The sequence below is a fragment of the Rousettus aegyptiacus genome, unplaced genomic scaffold, assembly GCF_014176215.1.
Source record: "Rousettus aegyptiacus isolate mRouAeg1 unplaced genomic scaffold, mRouAeg1.p scaffold_m13_p_1, whole genome shotgun sequence".
NCBI lineage: Eukaryota > Metazoa > Chordata > Mammalia > Chiroptera > Pteropodidae > Rousettus > Rousettus aegyptiacus.
The window spans coordinates 181197974-181213818 of record NW_023416284.1 but is presented as its reverse complement, the minus strand read 5'-3'; the positions used below and the strand labels follow the sequence as shown (position 1 = coordinate 181213818).

General features: G+C 45.2%; 1 protein-coding gene across 9 annotated transcripts in view; it reads right to left on the bottom strand.

The window, feature by feature from the left end:
• Positions 1 to 15845, bottom strand: part of MAP3K4 (mitogen-activated protein kinase kinase kinase 4) — an 84343-nt gene that overhangs the window by 43930 nt on the left and 24568 nt on the right. For all 9 annotated transcript variants that reach the window (XM_036223455.1, XM_036223439.1, XM_036223440.1 and 6 more), the window contains exons 2-3: positions 14015 to 14205; positions 4364 to 5730 (exon numbers count right to left, since the gene is read on the bottom strand). In XM_036223455.1, coding sequence (XP_036079348.1) covers positions 4364 to 5730; positions 14015 to 14205 — 1558 coding nt within the window. The remainder of the gene's footprint in view (positions 1 to 4363; positions 5731 to 14014; positions 14206 to 15845) is intronic.

The following is a 15845-nucleotide window of genomic DNA, read 5'->3' as shown; positions in this document are numbered from 1 at the left end:
GCGGTGGGTATTGTAGGTGTCTCTCCGAGTTTCCGCATGCTTTATCTGCTCTGAATGCATGAGGCAACCTCTTCCACGTTTCAGGGGCTTGCAGGAAAATGTCGGCATAATTATTGTTAGATCCAAAGATAAATAATATTTCAGTGGCCACTAAACTTATGATAATTATAGGACCACTTTTAATTCAAAAGTAATAAATAATTACCAAAAACGTTCCTAGAATTTAAGGTAATATTCACGGAAATATGCAAAGTCAGACAGCTCACTTTTTGTATACTACATTAAAATATTAATTTTCATTTCATCTTTCTCTTCTAAAAATATATAAATTTCAAAAGGTAAAGCAAAAAGGAAGGAGCACACATTAACCATGTTGCAACTGAAGGCTCAGATATTTTACGTGTATTTAAAATGCACAAAAGCCACAGAATCGTACAACACAAAGAAGAGTGTTACAGTATGCAAAGTCAAAGTCAACTGGGACGCTGAGATTTGCAGACTGAGATAAATGAAGCTAACCATGACACTACCTCACTGGAGAGGGTGAAGGAAAAAGGTACCGGCCTAACTTTGACTAAGTATGTCCTGACTACATTGCTCTAAGGCTGAAGACAAGAAGAATGGAATTAAACTCTGTACTCTAGCTGGTAAATTCATCCCTCACGGAAGTCCTGGCGAACAATCCTGAAACTACATGTATACTGGGGTTGCACAAATAGGTAGATAAACTGCAGTGATGGGGGTCGAGTTTCTCACTGCAGGAGAAATAAGTTACAAATAAGCAGAGGAGGCAGGCTGGGAGGAACCCGGTGGGGCTGGATTAGAGCCGGAAACGCCAACATAAACTTATGCTTAGTTTTAACAGATCACATGGCAGACAGACAGACAGACATATACACAGACAGGCAGACATAGACAATTACAGATCTGTGCGTATACATGGGTTGGAGGACACACCTTTATTCTCTAAGTCTATCATTGAGAGGGCATAGAAACAATGACACCCCAGTAGGAACGAACACAGCCAACGCCCAGATCTTCACTTCTAAACACCATTCTCCAATAAAAGGAACCAGAGTTCCTTGGAGAAATGGCTAATTTCAAGATTGGAACAGGGAAAATACAAGATGGTGCCAAAAAGGAAGAAACTGCTCAAAAAGCAAACAAGGCAAAGCCACATACAAAAAAGATGGCAGCATGTGTACAGGACATGGAAGCCAACTAAAAGAGCTCCGACGGCTGAAGCAGGAACGAATACCATTTGGGCAAAATAAACAACAACAGTATTGGCCTATAACCCAAAGTAAAAGAATAAACATGTCTGGGTCCATAATGCGATACATAATTGACTGGATAATACATGGGAGAGAAGAGGCAACTCTTCCATCCAGAAGAAATCCCAATGATCCATGTAGACACTCCCACTCCCGGAGGCGGAGGTGAATTCCCTCCCGAGGGTGGGTGGGGCTTAGGGACTGGCTTCCAAGAACAAAGCAGAGAAACGGAAACCTGGTAACCTGTGCAGGAACCTGGCAGATACCACCTTAACCAAGCAGCTGAGGCTGACGTCCCCAGCGACACCCAATGCCACGAGGGCACTTCGGCTCTGTGGTGTTCACACCTGGGCCCACAAGCCCCGGACTGATCATGAGAAAACATCGGACAAAACCAAATTCAAGACAGGCGTGAAAAACAAAGACTGAGACCCTATCACAGATCCGAGGAGACTAGGAAGGCACAGGGACCAAATTCCACGAGGCACCTTCGGCTGGGGACTGCAGCGGGAACGGCACATCAGGAGAAAAATAGGAACCCGAATAATGTCTGCCGTTTAGTTCACAGTATTTTGTACCAATGTTACTATATTAATTTTGACAAGTATACCAGAGATGCTATTCGAAGCTAGATGAAGAGCACATGAAACTCTATTTTTGCAAGTTTTCTACAAATCTAAAATTATTCCAAGATCACAAGTTTTATTTAAAAAAAAAAAAAAAAGACTGCAATTGCATTGGTTAGTTTTGACATTAAGGATAAATTTTCTATATGTTTACATAGTCCCTTGTTTTAATTTTTAAACTAAAATTGAACTGTAAATAATACAACAAAAGCCACACTTTGCTGCAATAACTGTTGGGAAGACGCCCTAACTACTGAACTGCTGAACTAGTAGTTTTTAAGGAAGGACAGGAAGGGTCACTGGACCAGCAGTATCTAGTGGAGCCGGAGCAGGACCAGGAGACCAGAGGGTCCCCAATCCGGATACCAGCACATGTTACTATGAAATGGCTCTCAGAGACATGCGACATCCACCATGCTAGAGGAATCTGGAGTACAGCCAAGTGGGAGAAATAAGTAGGAACAAGGTGCTGGGATGCTCCAAACTAAGGGAACAAGAAAACTAGGAAATAAATGAGTAAGTATGAAAAAGAACTAAGATCACCTCTGGGTCCAGAAAGGAGGAGAAAATGAGTTCTGTTCTATCTCTGAGCTCTCATGTTTTTCCTCTCGCATTATTATGTTGTCCTTCCTCCCAGGAATAAAACTTTGGCTAGCATTATTGGTTCAGTTACTTAGACTTAAACAAGTTTTATCTGATGGCCAGAGACTATCTCGTTTACAGCAGTTTCTCTAGAGAAGTATTTTCGAGTTCCCAACAACTATCTCACAAAGTGAGCTTTGGAAACTAACCATCTGCTAATCAGGGACTGCACGTGTAGTTAGAAACGTGTCCTGAGAACAGGAATTCACAGAAGCTGCAATGTTATCTAATTTCGAACAAAACATTAAGGCTGTGTATGATATTCATATTATTAAAATAAATTGCAAACATTTTTTACTATCACTAGTTGCAATTTTTTAATTTAAAGATTTTTAAATGTAATAAAATTTTAGAGGAAAATCGTTTTATAAAGCATGCTTACAAGCCAAGGGGAATTAAATATAAGATCATATGTTATTTATAAACTTTAGTTACAAATAACTTAATCATAAAGAATAAAAATATAAAGACACACACAAAACAAATCAAATGTCATGAGTATATTGCTTCTTTTCTAGAAAATCCTTCAACTCTATTACCATTATCACGTAAGCCATGAAAACTGCAAAATAGAAGATATGTACTGAGAACGACCTGCCGTTGGTCAAGATGTTTCTAACAATTAACAATGATAAAATCATTCTCAAGCCTAAAAAGTTCTGCACTTATTAACATGCCCTTAAAATATGTGATTATTTGGTAATTAAGGGGTAAAACACATATTTTAAACAAAATATAGAACAGTCTAGCCCATACTGACTTATAGTTAGCTTCAAGGGAAAAAACCAGAATGTAACAGAACTTCTAAAAAAACTAATAATTCATATTTGACCTCTACAGTATTTCACTGTTGATACAAAAGTCTTCTTAAAGCCTCACAACAACCCTGTGAGGTAGGTGAGAAAGTACTACACCCATTCCACAGCAGAAAAGACTGAGGGTCAGAAAGAGTAGGTCACTTACGAAGTTCTGTGGTGAGAAAGCGCCACATCGGGGAAGGAAACCCAGCTCCTTGACTTCAAAGCTGTGGCTCTTTCCCCGAAACAAGGTCCTCTTTCCCTCCCCCGTTAGTCGAACCTCGCCTTTCATGAGTTTGGATCAACCTCCACTGCAGAAGAGCTTCTACGTTCGCTCTGTCCGCTCTCGGTCACTCTTTTGTTATTTGACAAACCTATTTCCTCCAGTGGGCAGACCCCTCTCACAAAAATCTCCACCAAATGAAACACGTACTTGCTAAGAACTAAGCCTCCCGCAGACGTCCATCGTCCACGTTAAACACTTCAACCCTACCAGACAGTGTAAGCGTTTTCCCCTTGACCCTTCTCACATTTCTCTACAGTTCACATCCAGTGCTGACACTACGCATGCTACTCAAAAAGGGAGTAGGTGTCTGCAGAGAATAGAGAGAGAACTATATCCATGGCCTTGGATGCCATACTTAAAAATATTTTAACATCATGTTGACTTTTTACTGACTCACATTCAGCTTGTGGTCACCCATGATTGTGGCTTTCTGCCTTCTTTATTTATACCTAGTCTGTCCCTCTCCATCCTATATTTATATGGTTGGATTTCACACACACACACAAACACACACACCTTACACTAACTTCGGTACAGTTTTCATAGATTCATTTCTCCATTTATCACAGTACTTTATAGGAATGTTTAAATCTGTAATTTATAATAACCACCACGTAGGCCTTAAGAATATCAAGACTGGGAAAGTGCCTAATAATCAACACGACACACCCTGCAACTTACAAGCAGTATTGGTGCTAAGGAAAAGACCACACTGATTAACGCCCACTGGACACCTACCTCCACCGGACGGTCACTCTTTACCAGTGCTACACGTGCCCTCTGCAAGGAACCGTCCATGAGCTTGTGAAGTCTTAGAATTAACTTTCTTAACCCCATCTGCTTCAGTGCTTTGTCCACAAACGGTCTATAAATGGAAGTCAGACAGTGTCTGCTGACGCCGGCTTCTGCGCTGCCGTCCTGCGTCCCCCAGCCAACGCAGTCGTCCTCGGATCCGAGCCTCTCCAGCTTCTTGGACCCGCAGGCCTGCGGCTGGGCGCCCAGAGAGCTGTCGGCGGGCTGTGCGGGCTCCGGAGCCCCTGCATCGGAGGAGGTCTGCTCCTCTTCGCTATCGTCGGTGCTACTTTCCAACTCTTTCAATTCTCCTTCCGTGTCCTCGCCCTCGTCTTCGGGCTCGTTGCCTTTAGATGATCGAGGGGAAGGGATTTCAAACACCGGCCAGCCGATGTCTGATAAATTCTTGATGCCCAAAACAGTGCCCATAATCCGCAATTTCTGATTCAAGTCTTTCGTGATGTTCAACCACAGGCAGAGCGCCTGCACCCTGTCCTGAAAGTCCTTCGCGGCGTATCTCTCGTAGTCCTTCTGGAGAGCCTGCAAGGACGGGTAAAGTGCTTCGATGTACTCCAGCAGCTCCATGATCCGTTTTACCTGCTCAAACGACACCCTCTGGCGCTGGAGATGCTCGTGATACGTGGGGTAACCCACAATCCTTGTCCCATGAGGGGCTCTGCACTGCCCTTCCACTGAAGTACCATTAAAACTAGCGCCGTTCCTCACAAAGCCAAAGCTCCCATAATTCACTTTGAAAGTCAGGATTTCGTTGATGATATCCGGTATGGCCTGCCGGGCGGTGTACAGAAAGAGGTCCTGGTCGTTAATGGTCCGTCCTGCGTGCCAGGCTTGTAGCTCTAACCAGATCAGCTCATTGGATCGGTTAAACCAGAAAGCAGAAGTATTCTCCTGTCCTCTTTGCTCCCTGTCCTTCTTCTTCGAGACTGAGGTAAGCTTTAGCAGAAGTCGTAAAGTTTCAAAAAACTTTAAGCGATCTGCGGGGCAGTCCGTCCTGGAAGTCTGGCGGGCAGTCCTCGGGATGGGCACGGGCACGGACACGGGCAGCTTGGCGTTGCTGCAGCCGAGGCTGAGGTAAGGCTTATTGAGATCCACGTCCGGGATGGGTTTTTTGGGCAACGCGCCCCCCACCGAGTCCAGCATGAACGAGCACTGCACGCTCTTCTTGTGGTCGCGCTCCGTCGTCCTGAGCGCGGCCCGGGACTTCTTCTCCTGCTTGTAGCTGTACTCCTCCACGCTCTCCCCGGCCTTGCCGCTGTCTCTGTTCGCGGGCTGGCTTGACGCGTTCATTTTTTCTATCAAAAAAGTAAACATGATGTTATATTACATTAAGATATGAAGCTGATCTTAGTATTTTCAATAAAACCGATATTCACATGTACTTATATTTTCGGGCTGTTACTGGGGAAAAAAATCAGACCAGATGCTGAAAATTAAAAAATCAAAATATATATATTTCTCTCTCAATTTTTAAAAAGATTTTATCCATTTCTCTGCTACATTCTAACATTCTCCACTATTAACCTAAAACGAGCTGTTTACCTCGATGCTACAAAGTACGGTCATCCAGGAGTCAAATCTTCACAAGTTACCATCTTCGACTTAGAAGGGAGAAATTGTGCAGATCTGCCAGAAACCTGGTTTAGAAAATACCTGATTCCTGCCTTTGCCATGAACTAAATGTATTAACTTAGACCAAATCACTTAAGTTTTCTAGGTCACTTTTCTCATTTATAAAAGTAGATTGAGGAAAGAATCCTTAAGGCACTTTAAGATTATTCTCATGAAAATTAAAAAACAGGTGATAAGCAAAAATTTTAACCTTACTTTAGTCTACTCCTTGATTTCTTCTTGGCCACAAACAAATGAACAAACATTTTAAACTTAACATTAACAAAATGAAAGACATACAACCTAGTTTAGTATAATTTGCCTAGTCTACTATACTGGCACATAAAATCATTAATGCAAAGAAAGTAAATATCGCACTTCTCCTTCAAACGACTGTAAAAAAAATTCTACAGCTTTCATTCCCGAGCTCTGACACGAACGCACGCCCGCCCTCCTTCCAGGCCGGCGTTTCTGACACCGCTCACTCTCCGCCTCGCGAAACCCCTCCCTCCGCTGCTTTCCAGGGGCAGCACTCGGGGGCTCTCTCCTCCCCACGTCGCTCCTTCTTAAATCCTCTCCGTGGAACTCTGCTCACTCCGTGACAAGCTGTCCTGTCTTAAAGCTCCACTCTTAGACTTCTTCTGTCCTACTCTCCCGCCCCTGGGCGATCGCCTTCAGCCCCACTTCAGTAACGCCCACCCTGGGACGCCGTCACGAGCTCTCCTCCACACGCAAGACAGACTTCGTTTCCCTCAATCTAGGACACGTGTTTTGTATCTTAACATCTCTAAAATTAGAATGTGTTATAATTAGTAGTGACATGAATAACCTTTAGAAACATATCCACTAATATATTTCGCTTATATATTCTTATATATGAGTAATAAATGGTTTTCTAAACCTGTACCTAAACATTAGCATAGTTCTTTCAAAAAAATAAAAAGTTCTAAGTATAAGAACAACTGCGCCTTCAACTGTAAGCGTTTTTCTTCTTAGTACATAATAGTACAGTAAGCCTTAGATTTGATGAAATACTGTATATGGGTTATAGACTTATATATTCGAAATGAATTCTCCAGAGAAAATCTGTTTAAAAACGTTTATCTCTTAATCAATTACATTAAATTAGTTTTAAAATAAGAATTTTAAAACAAATATTCCTAAGAGCACCTCCAACCTGATTCACAGTATATTTCATTTCCTTTAGGACTGATTCCTCATAAAGGATTTATGTCTCGGGATTTCTGCTTACTGTAATATAAAAATTATTATAATTTATATTTTTTTTAAATTAGCAATATTTTTACATGATGAGTTTATCTGAGTTTTAATATATTTTACTTCAGAATATCGTAAAACTTTTTATACAGTCCATTTAAGCAATTTCTTCACAATTTCATTGTTTCTAGCTACAAACGATTATCGATCCTCATTCATAACAAATGTACTAGGCCAGCCCTTCACCCTCTTTGCTATTTGTTTACTGGTATTCTTTACGGCTTTATTGAATAGCACACCCAAAACATTCACTTCTGCCGAGTAAGACGGTCATTTGAAAGCAAAGCTAACAAGTGCTTCTAAATTTAACGACACTATATTTTAACTATACCATATTTTAACTACACTGTATTTAGCTTTAATGCACTGAGTTTGATGTGTCTATGGGACATCGTGTAGAAATGTCTATAGGTAACTTATGTATAAGTCTTGAACTTGGGAGAGAAATCCAGAGATAGCGATTTGGAAATCATCAGTATGTATTAGAAATTATTTAATACCAGAAGAATATATAAGAACATCCAAGAAAAGTATGCAGAAGAGACAAAGCAGACCTAGTACAGAATGTTGTATTAACCAGTATATGCATCCAAATAAATGCCACAATACCATTTTTCTGTATAGACAGAAATTTGGGCAAGCCTAAAAAACTAAATTTTGTAGATTATATACAAATCTTGGTAAGCCTACCTTACCTACAGCACACGAAATATATTATACAACTTCTTGAAATTGTGTTTACAAAAAGCCGTGGCTTAATATTCAGATCTACAATGTGTGTAAAGAAAAGCAAACAGGGAAAAGAACAAGATGGAACAAAGAAGGTATTTTTTTTCCAAAACAAAAAGACCAAGCTGATTTTAGAGGGGAAAAAAAAAAAACAAAAACGGATACATCTTCAAAAAGATGTAATTAATCTTAAAATGGACTTAACCCCTGATCTTGTTACTGTGAAAAAGATAATACTCATCTATCTATATCATCGGGAGCTATATTTTTCAAATAATACACTTGTGATGAAGAAAGGAGAGAAGGGGATTTTCTAGCAAATGGTGACCAAGCAGGCCTCTATAAAATTACAAGGGACCCGCCAGTTAAGGGAGACCCAGAGAAGCATTAGGCTGTTGAAAGAAAGAGGTCTGTAAAGTTAGACACGGTAACTTCCCAAGCACTAATGCTTTTGTCTTTACCACTGTGACATGAGTAAGAAACATTTAACAATACTCGAGAGCCCAATATCAATGGACAGGTTTTTTTGTTTCATTTGTTAGTACTAAATGCCTCCTCAATTAACGAAGTAAAATATAAATAGAGCTTCTGAAAGGAGATGAATTCCCCACCATCCACACCTTGAAATGGTTCTTTGGAACATGTATAAGATGTAGTTGATATCAAGTCCTTACAATTCCAGTGTCCTCTCATACATGTATTGGCAAACTCAACACACTGGCCTTCCTCAAGCTCTCAAATGAGAAAGCATAAATCAATGTCTGTCCTTCACCTTTAAATGTGAGGTGGTCATCAGAGCAACGATCCAGACTATCAAAAGATGTCAGCAATCTGAAGGGGCTTAAAGATTTTCCAATTCGGGGTTCTCAAATTTCCACAGGCGTTAAAAATCCCGCGGATTCCTGGGCCCGGTCCCAGTGTCTCTGATTCAGCGTGGCTAAAAGGACACTATTTTGGGAAACACTGCTTTATTCAATCACTCATTTTCGAGGTAATAGCTTTACAGAGATCGTCATAATCTTCATAGTAAGATATGATGAAGATCACCACAGGACACAGATGGAGAAGCAGATGTCGGCACAGGGCTCCTGACCCACACTTACACCATCACGGCGACCGTACACCTCTCAAAAGCTGTTCGCAGGGCAGTACCGGCTGACCGAAGAAAGGCTAAGACACTGAGTACCATGAAAGACAGATTACAGTGGGCTACCTGACCTGTGCGGCTTTCAGTAAGACCAGGCGCCTGGCTGGGGCCCTGAAGAACCCGTCGGCTTCCCTGCGGGTAGTGAGGCAGGCAGGAGGAATGTTAAGCCAGAGGAGCATGACGACTCAGAGGCGGAAGAGAAGAGTGTGGCTGGAACGGAGAGTCCGGTAATGTTATATGTTTATTTTTTATAAGGATTAAAAACAGTTAAAGAATCGTGCCTACACATGAGTTCATGACAATGGCCACCACTCACCATCACTAAGAAAAAGAGTGTTAATGGTCACTCTCACCTCCTTTCAACACGCGGAGCCCTCCGCGGCCCTTCTGCACCCTATATTCCCTCGGGTACGCTCCTGATGCCGTTTCCGTTTATGAGGGAGAGGGGCTGAAGGGCACAAAAACAGTAAGGCGCCCAGACACTATTCCCCCTTACGCGCAGTGAGGAACTGGTCTCTCAGGTCACCAAAGAACCAGACCTTCGGGCGCGGATGCCCTGTGTGGTCCCCTCCCACACTGAATCCGGCCTGGCTGGCCCTGTGTCGCCCAAAGGACGCAGCAGGAGTGATGCTGGGTGACCTCCCAGGCTAAGTTATAAGAAGCTTCCCAACTTCTCCCTCGATTTCTTAAAACACTTGCTCCAAGGGAAGCTAACGGCCACATAGTTCAATTACCCCGGAACCAGCCCAGGCGAATGTTGTCAAAGGTCACATGGAAAACAACGATGCTAGCCCTCAGCCCAGGTGCTAGACCTGGGAGAGGAGGAGCCCCCTTGGACATAAGACCCAGCAGACGCCATGCGGGGGAGAACTGAGGGACCAGGCTTCCGGCACAGCTAAGCCATGACGCCGCCTCCAGTCGACGGAGCGGAGCTGGACGGGAGCCACCTGCCCACTGCAACGCGGGCACGGAAGACCGGCTGCTGTTGTACCCCGCGAAGTTTGGGGTGGTTTACTGCACAGCAATAACCAGGAAAATGCAAATGTTACTAATGACATTTATTAAAAAATGAGTCTGTTTGACAGCAGTTCAAGAGTGAACAGTATGATTCAGAGGGGCCGTGCCTGCTGCAGCGAGAAGAAAATAATGTCCCAGTTCACAGTTCCTTGGAAAGTTTCTAAGGTAAAGCTGACCAACTAATTAATTCTAAAAAGCTCTTAAAAATACTGAGGGACCAACACATTATTATGAATCACAGACCAGTTTGAGACTTTGGTCTCCCCGACTCCACCCTCAGGTCAGAGCACAAATGTCGCTTGTTCCAGGCGTCTTCCCAGCGCCGGGGCCTGTCCTGGCGCTGCCGCGGGCACTGGAGGCGGCCTCTGCCGTCCGCCCTCCATTCCAGGTCCACCACACGGCATCGCGCGGCCTGCTCAGCCGCGTGGTCCCCACGGAGGACGGGGCTACGGCTTACCCAGCATCCGAAACAGCACACGCCCCAGCGTCCCTCAAATTCTAAATTCTGACTCAGTGGACAGGACGAAGAAGAAATAAGGGGAGAATGGAAGGAAGGAAAGAAGGGAATGAGAAGAGGGGGTAGGAGGAAGGAAAGAGAGGTACAGGGAAACAGAAAGGAAAGAAACACTTAATGAACAGTGACTGTGGTGACAACATGTGCAGCGAGAAAGCGAACACCGGCGGGGAGCGCGCAGTCCGGGGAGGGCTGGCCCGGGCCGGAGTCCCGACGCGTCGCTCAGGAGCTGTGCGGCCTGAGACTCGGCGCCCTCACGGTAGGGACACCAGTTCATATGGACACATCCAGCGTTATGATTTAATTCTACTCGGAAGTTTAAAATCGAGGACGAGAATAAAAGTAATAAATATCGAGGACGAAATCTTCAGTTTACAACAACAACGACAGCTAATTACTTACTGAACGTACGATCCTCACAGCACTGCCCAGCAGAGGATTTTACCGATGAAGAAAATAAGGCAAGAGGCTGCGAGCACAGGAGCCGGCAGAAGCAGGACGAGGAGCCAGGCGATGGGCGCCAAGCCCCGCCCTCCAGCCCTGCCGCAGGGTCCCCAAGCAAGGACGCCCTCGAGGACTTTCTGCGGTCACGACACGAACACCCCGCCCCAAAATGTCGAACGGCCACCTGCCCAGCATGGCTGCTTCATGTCCATCTCTTCCTGGTGTTCGTGAACAAGAACAGTGGCAAGAAGCGACTCACCTGATGGCAGGCACAGGAAGCTGCTTTCCAGCAGACACGCGCCTGGGCCACTGAAAACCAAGGACCCTGGAAACTGCCATTTCCCCAAGCGCAAACTGAACGCTCTGCAGGACCCATACCTCGGCGGGTTATCACAATATTTAAAAGAAACTCTTCTGAGGAGCTAAGCACAGTGATTTGCACATAGTAAGCGCTCAACAACTCTTAGTGATAACTGGGCAAATTCTGCGATAAACGATACAGCAGCCATTTAAATGAACAGTGCCGGTTATCCGATGACATAAAAAGTCTGTAAAGCATTAAATGAAAATGCCGGTTATGAAATAGTAAATATAGTATGACAACATAAATACAGGCAAACAAAGAGAATACAAGGCAAAGATGGTAAAAGTTACTGCTGCTACTGGGTTTTTGGATATCTTTATTTCTTTTTGTCTGTATTTTCGAAATTTCCAAAAACAAACCTGTAATCTTTTGCAATACGATGGAAAAAAACAAGTTACCAAGGCCCCTGGTGTCCAGGTCTGCTCAGAAACGGCTACGAGGCTGGTTTATGGGCTTTCGCATCCCCACCTGAAGAGTGGCAGGAACCAGAAATGGTCTCTGGACCCCTTCCAGACCTACAATTCTGCAATTCTATGACGTGAACAATGGAAAGAAGTCTAGAAGGAAAAGAGAAGCCCTTCCCGCTTTCTTCTAGCCCCACGTAGCCCGAAGGACATGGGAAGCTCAGCGAACACCTGGTGCCTGGTGTGCTGACCGACGGGTGACAGACGGTCCAGTCCAGTCAGCTCACGTACCACGTTCGGGCGAGCCTGGTGCACGCGGCCTGCACAGGGAAGAGGTCCACATCGAGGAGCAGGGGAACCGGTTCTCGACACAGTCCTGCCACTAGCTCAAGCCTCCAGGCCTCAGTTTCTCAATCTATGAAACGCAGAGACTGCGCTCTCAACTCCTACTCTAAAATGACACGGGCCCACGAGTGAAGAAACAGCAGGTGTGCTCCCGGCACCCTCTCATGTCACCGCCGCGAAGCAAACGCGTCCACTAACACTGACTCGGGAGACGCCGCTTCGGCGCTAGGTCAGATAAGGAATCTCTGAAGGCACTTGAAAAATTTGAGAAAATGGACAAGGACTGATTTTAAGAATGACAAATTGCAATAGGAAGCTATTAATTTCCAAAGGGGTAAGTATAGGACACAGGTTAACAGACCGCTGCAAATAAAGTAAAACGAAGTAAAGAACCATCTTCCCTGTGGGAAAGAAAGACAAGTTCCACCTGGGAACTCGTCCCCGGACAGGGCTGCACTCTAGCAAATAAACACGACAGGTGCCGTCTCTCCCGCTTCCCCCCTCCCTGAGGAAGGCTACGACAGGGACACAGAGCGAACCTGCCCATCGTGCCGGTGCGAGTCCAGTGTGGACGGCTGTGGGAAGCGGGACCTGGCCAAAGAGGGAGGAAAACAAGGGACAAAGAAGGGGACAGACGACAAAGGGTTTGATTTCAGTAGGGGGAACACGTGATGGGGGGATTTCCCAGAAGACACAGAAAATGAAATCCCTATTTCTGCAGGAACAGATGGATGAACTCCAGAAAGCTATGAAATCAGTTTCAGGACAAGTGGGCTGCTGAAATTAACTGGGACACTGTAATACCTTCGGCTTCAGTGACCTGAGGTTCCACGCCAGAAAGTAGGGCACAAGGGTGCAGCAGGCCAGCGTGATTCAATCGTCCACCTCAGAAAAAGAGCGGCTGTGCGTGCGAGGAGGAGGAAGTGAACACACAGGCGCTCGGAGCTTCCAGGAGCTGCGGGGTCCTAAATAAACAGCAAAGCAGAGCGCAGCATCTGTCCATGGCCATGAGGTGTGGGGACCATCGAGGCACCGTGCACGCTCAAGGGGCAGCCTCCCGGGCACCGGCACGGAGCACAGTCTCGGGCTGGCCAGGGGACCCTGGGGAGAAAGGCTGGCTCTGCCTCCCCCAAGTGCCCACAGACAGAATGCAGACACTTCCGTCTAAGAGATCCGGAGGCTCAAAGGGGACCATCTACCACACACAGCGGAAGCCAGCCTGGATGACTACACCGACTCACCCACAGGCGGCCCCTTTCACGATCTAGAAGAAATACAAATGCCTCACATCATCGACTTTAACCATTCCTCAGGACAAACCTTTCTATCTCCTTTATTAACAATAACCGTAACAATTCAAAAATCAAGAATAAAGTGGAAAAGTGGCATTAAAGTCAAATTTAAAATAAAAGGAATAACTAACATTACCATAGAAGGATCAACAGTTGCTTGTCTATACCAAAAGCGCCATCCCTCTCCTGCACATCTTTTTTTTTTTTTTTTTAGGCAAGGCAATCCTTGGTTGGCCTCACAGATTGCAAGAACCTTCTCAGCTTACAGTCCCTTATTTTTTTTTTTAGGCCTACAGCACCTGGTCCTCCTACGTGGTCTCCCATCCAAGTACTAACCACGCCGACCCTGCTCAGCTTCCGAGATCAGCCGGGATCGGGCACGTTCAGGGCGGCGTGGCCGCTCTCTCGCAGATCTTTTTAAGAACAAGACCTACCTTTCAAATTAGTTCGACTGGCGGGCCTCCCTACGTTATTCCTTTGGTGTTTGGCCGACATGCGTTTCATCTGCCGAGGCGTGCTGGGGGGCGAGGCGCCATAGAGGTTCTCCGCGTTCGTTTCGTCTGAAAAGTCCTCAGGGTCAGATTCGGAAATCCTGCAAGCCGCGTCTCGCAAAGCGCACTCTTGCCTGCGAAGGACAAACGTGGAGGAAATATTCAGGAGCGTATAATGTGAATTCAAATTCGGAACGAACTTTCTGTTAAGAATGCCTCCTAACACTTTACTGTGGCTATGTCCCCTCGTCAGCACGGCGACCTCTCCCTCCGCACGGGGAAGCCGAGGAAGGACGTCCCTCACTCCAAACGCGATGACTGTGACGCGGCCACTGTCACCGCGCAGGCGGAACCGATGGGCGGGTTGTGTTTGGAGGATTCTAACACAAATATAGTTTAAACCTAAAATCTTACAGATGAAGAACTAAAAGAACTAAAAGCCACTTGCGGGCCAGCTCCCTGGACGAGCGGGCGAGGGCGGCCGCCTGGGGTCGCAGGGCTCCTCTGCGTCCGTGAAGCACAGACAGACAGACAGACAGCGCAGGACGCTCGGCCAGGCCTGAGCGGCAGAGTGGAGCGTGCTGGTACCGCGCGGCAGGCGAGTGCTCTGTGTCGTTAGACGCCACGACGCAGCGCTCGGGTGGGGGTGGGGGCAGAAGGGTGGTGAGAGCAGGAAAAGGAATTCGCTTCTCTCCGCCTTCAAAATGCAGCTCCTCGTCAACCTGTTCTCCGGAAACAGGTCCTCCTGCCAAGCCTCGGTCCCCAGCCAACCTCTCCAATGATGGTAAGAGTTCTGTTTGCATAGCTAACGGAAGAAATGTGACGCTGTAAACTGAGAACAAATACGATTCCAAGTCAGCCAACCAGCAGGAACCAACCTGAAGCTCCTTTCGGATGCTGATTACCACCGCCTACCCTGGTCTGAGCATTCTTCATAACATGCACTTCAGATTTTACGAACATCACTCCAAACTATCTCCAAAGTACAACCAGGTTTTTCCTGGCAATTTATACCCTGATATAAAATCAAAGCTACTCAAAATCACACGGTAGAAAGAAAAATCACTAAAATCTATGAAACCACTATTATTAGACTGACAAAATTTCAGAAAAAAATAAAAAAGTTGCAGAATTATACAAATTTACAGTACTGAAATCTTCAAAGAACAGCTTTAACAGGTCAAAACTGATTTTTTAATCAGCTAAGCCCACTCTAGATACTTGGAGTGCACATGCCTCACACATGTACACACAACACAAGTGAAATTCGCTGAAAGCTAACTAAAACAAATTAAAACGGAGCAAATTTAGAAATAACTTTTAAATGCACCTATTCCCTTAGGCTAATTTACTATTTAAGCCTCACGAAGTCACACAACAAATAACACAACTTGAAATTTCCTATATCCGTTGCTTCTACACGCACTGCAAAACAGTTGATTCAGCTGAGGAAAGGACATGGTTACCACGCCAAGGTCACTAATTTCATTCTCATGTCTTAGCAGTTACTAGCACAGGCTTTGGAATGATTGACAGCAAAGGCTTTGTGGCTTGAGGGACTTGGGTTCAAATCTCTCCTGCGCTCGTTACTAGCTGTGTGGGCCTTGGCCAAATTACTTAGAATCTGCACTCTGCACATTTGCAAAATAAGTGTAAGTACTTTGACCCCTAATTAAATCCAATAACACATGCTTAACGAAGGAGCAACAACAGAGCGAGGGTTCACTAGATGATGGACGCCGCTCGTGTTGCAGGCCTTGGAAGTCACCGCACT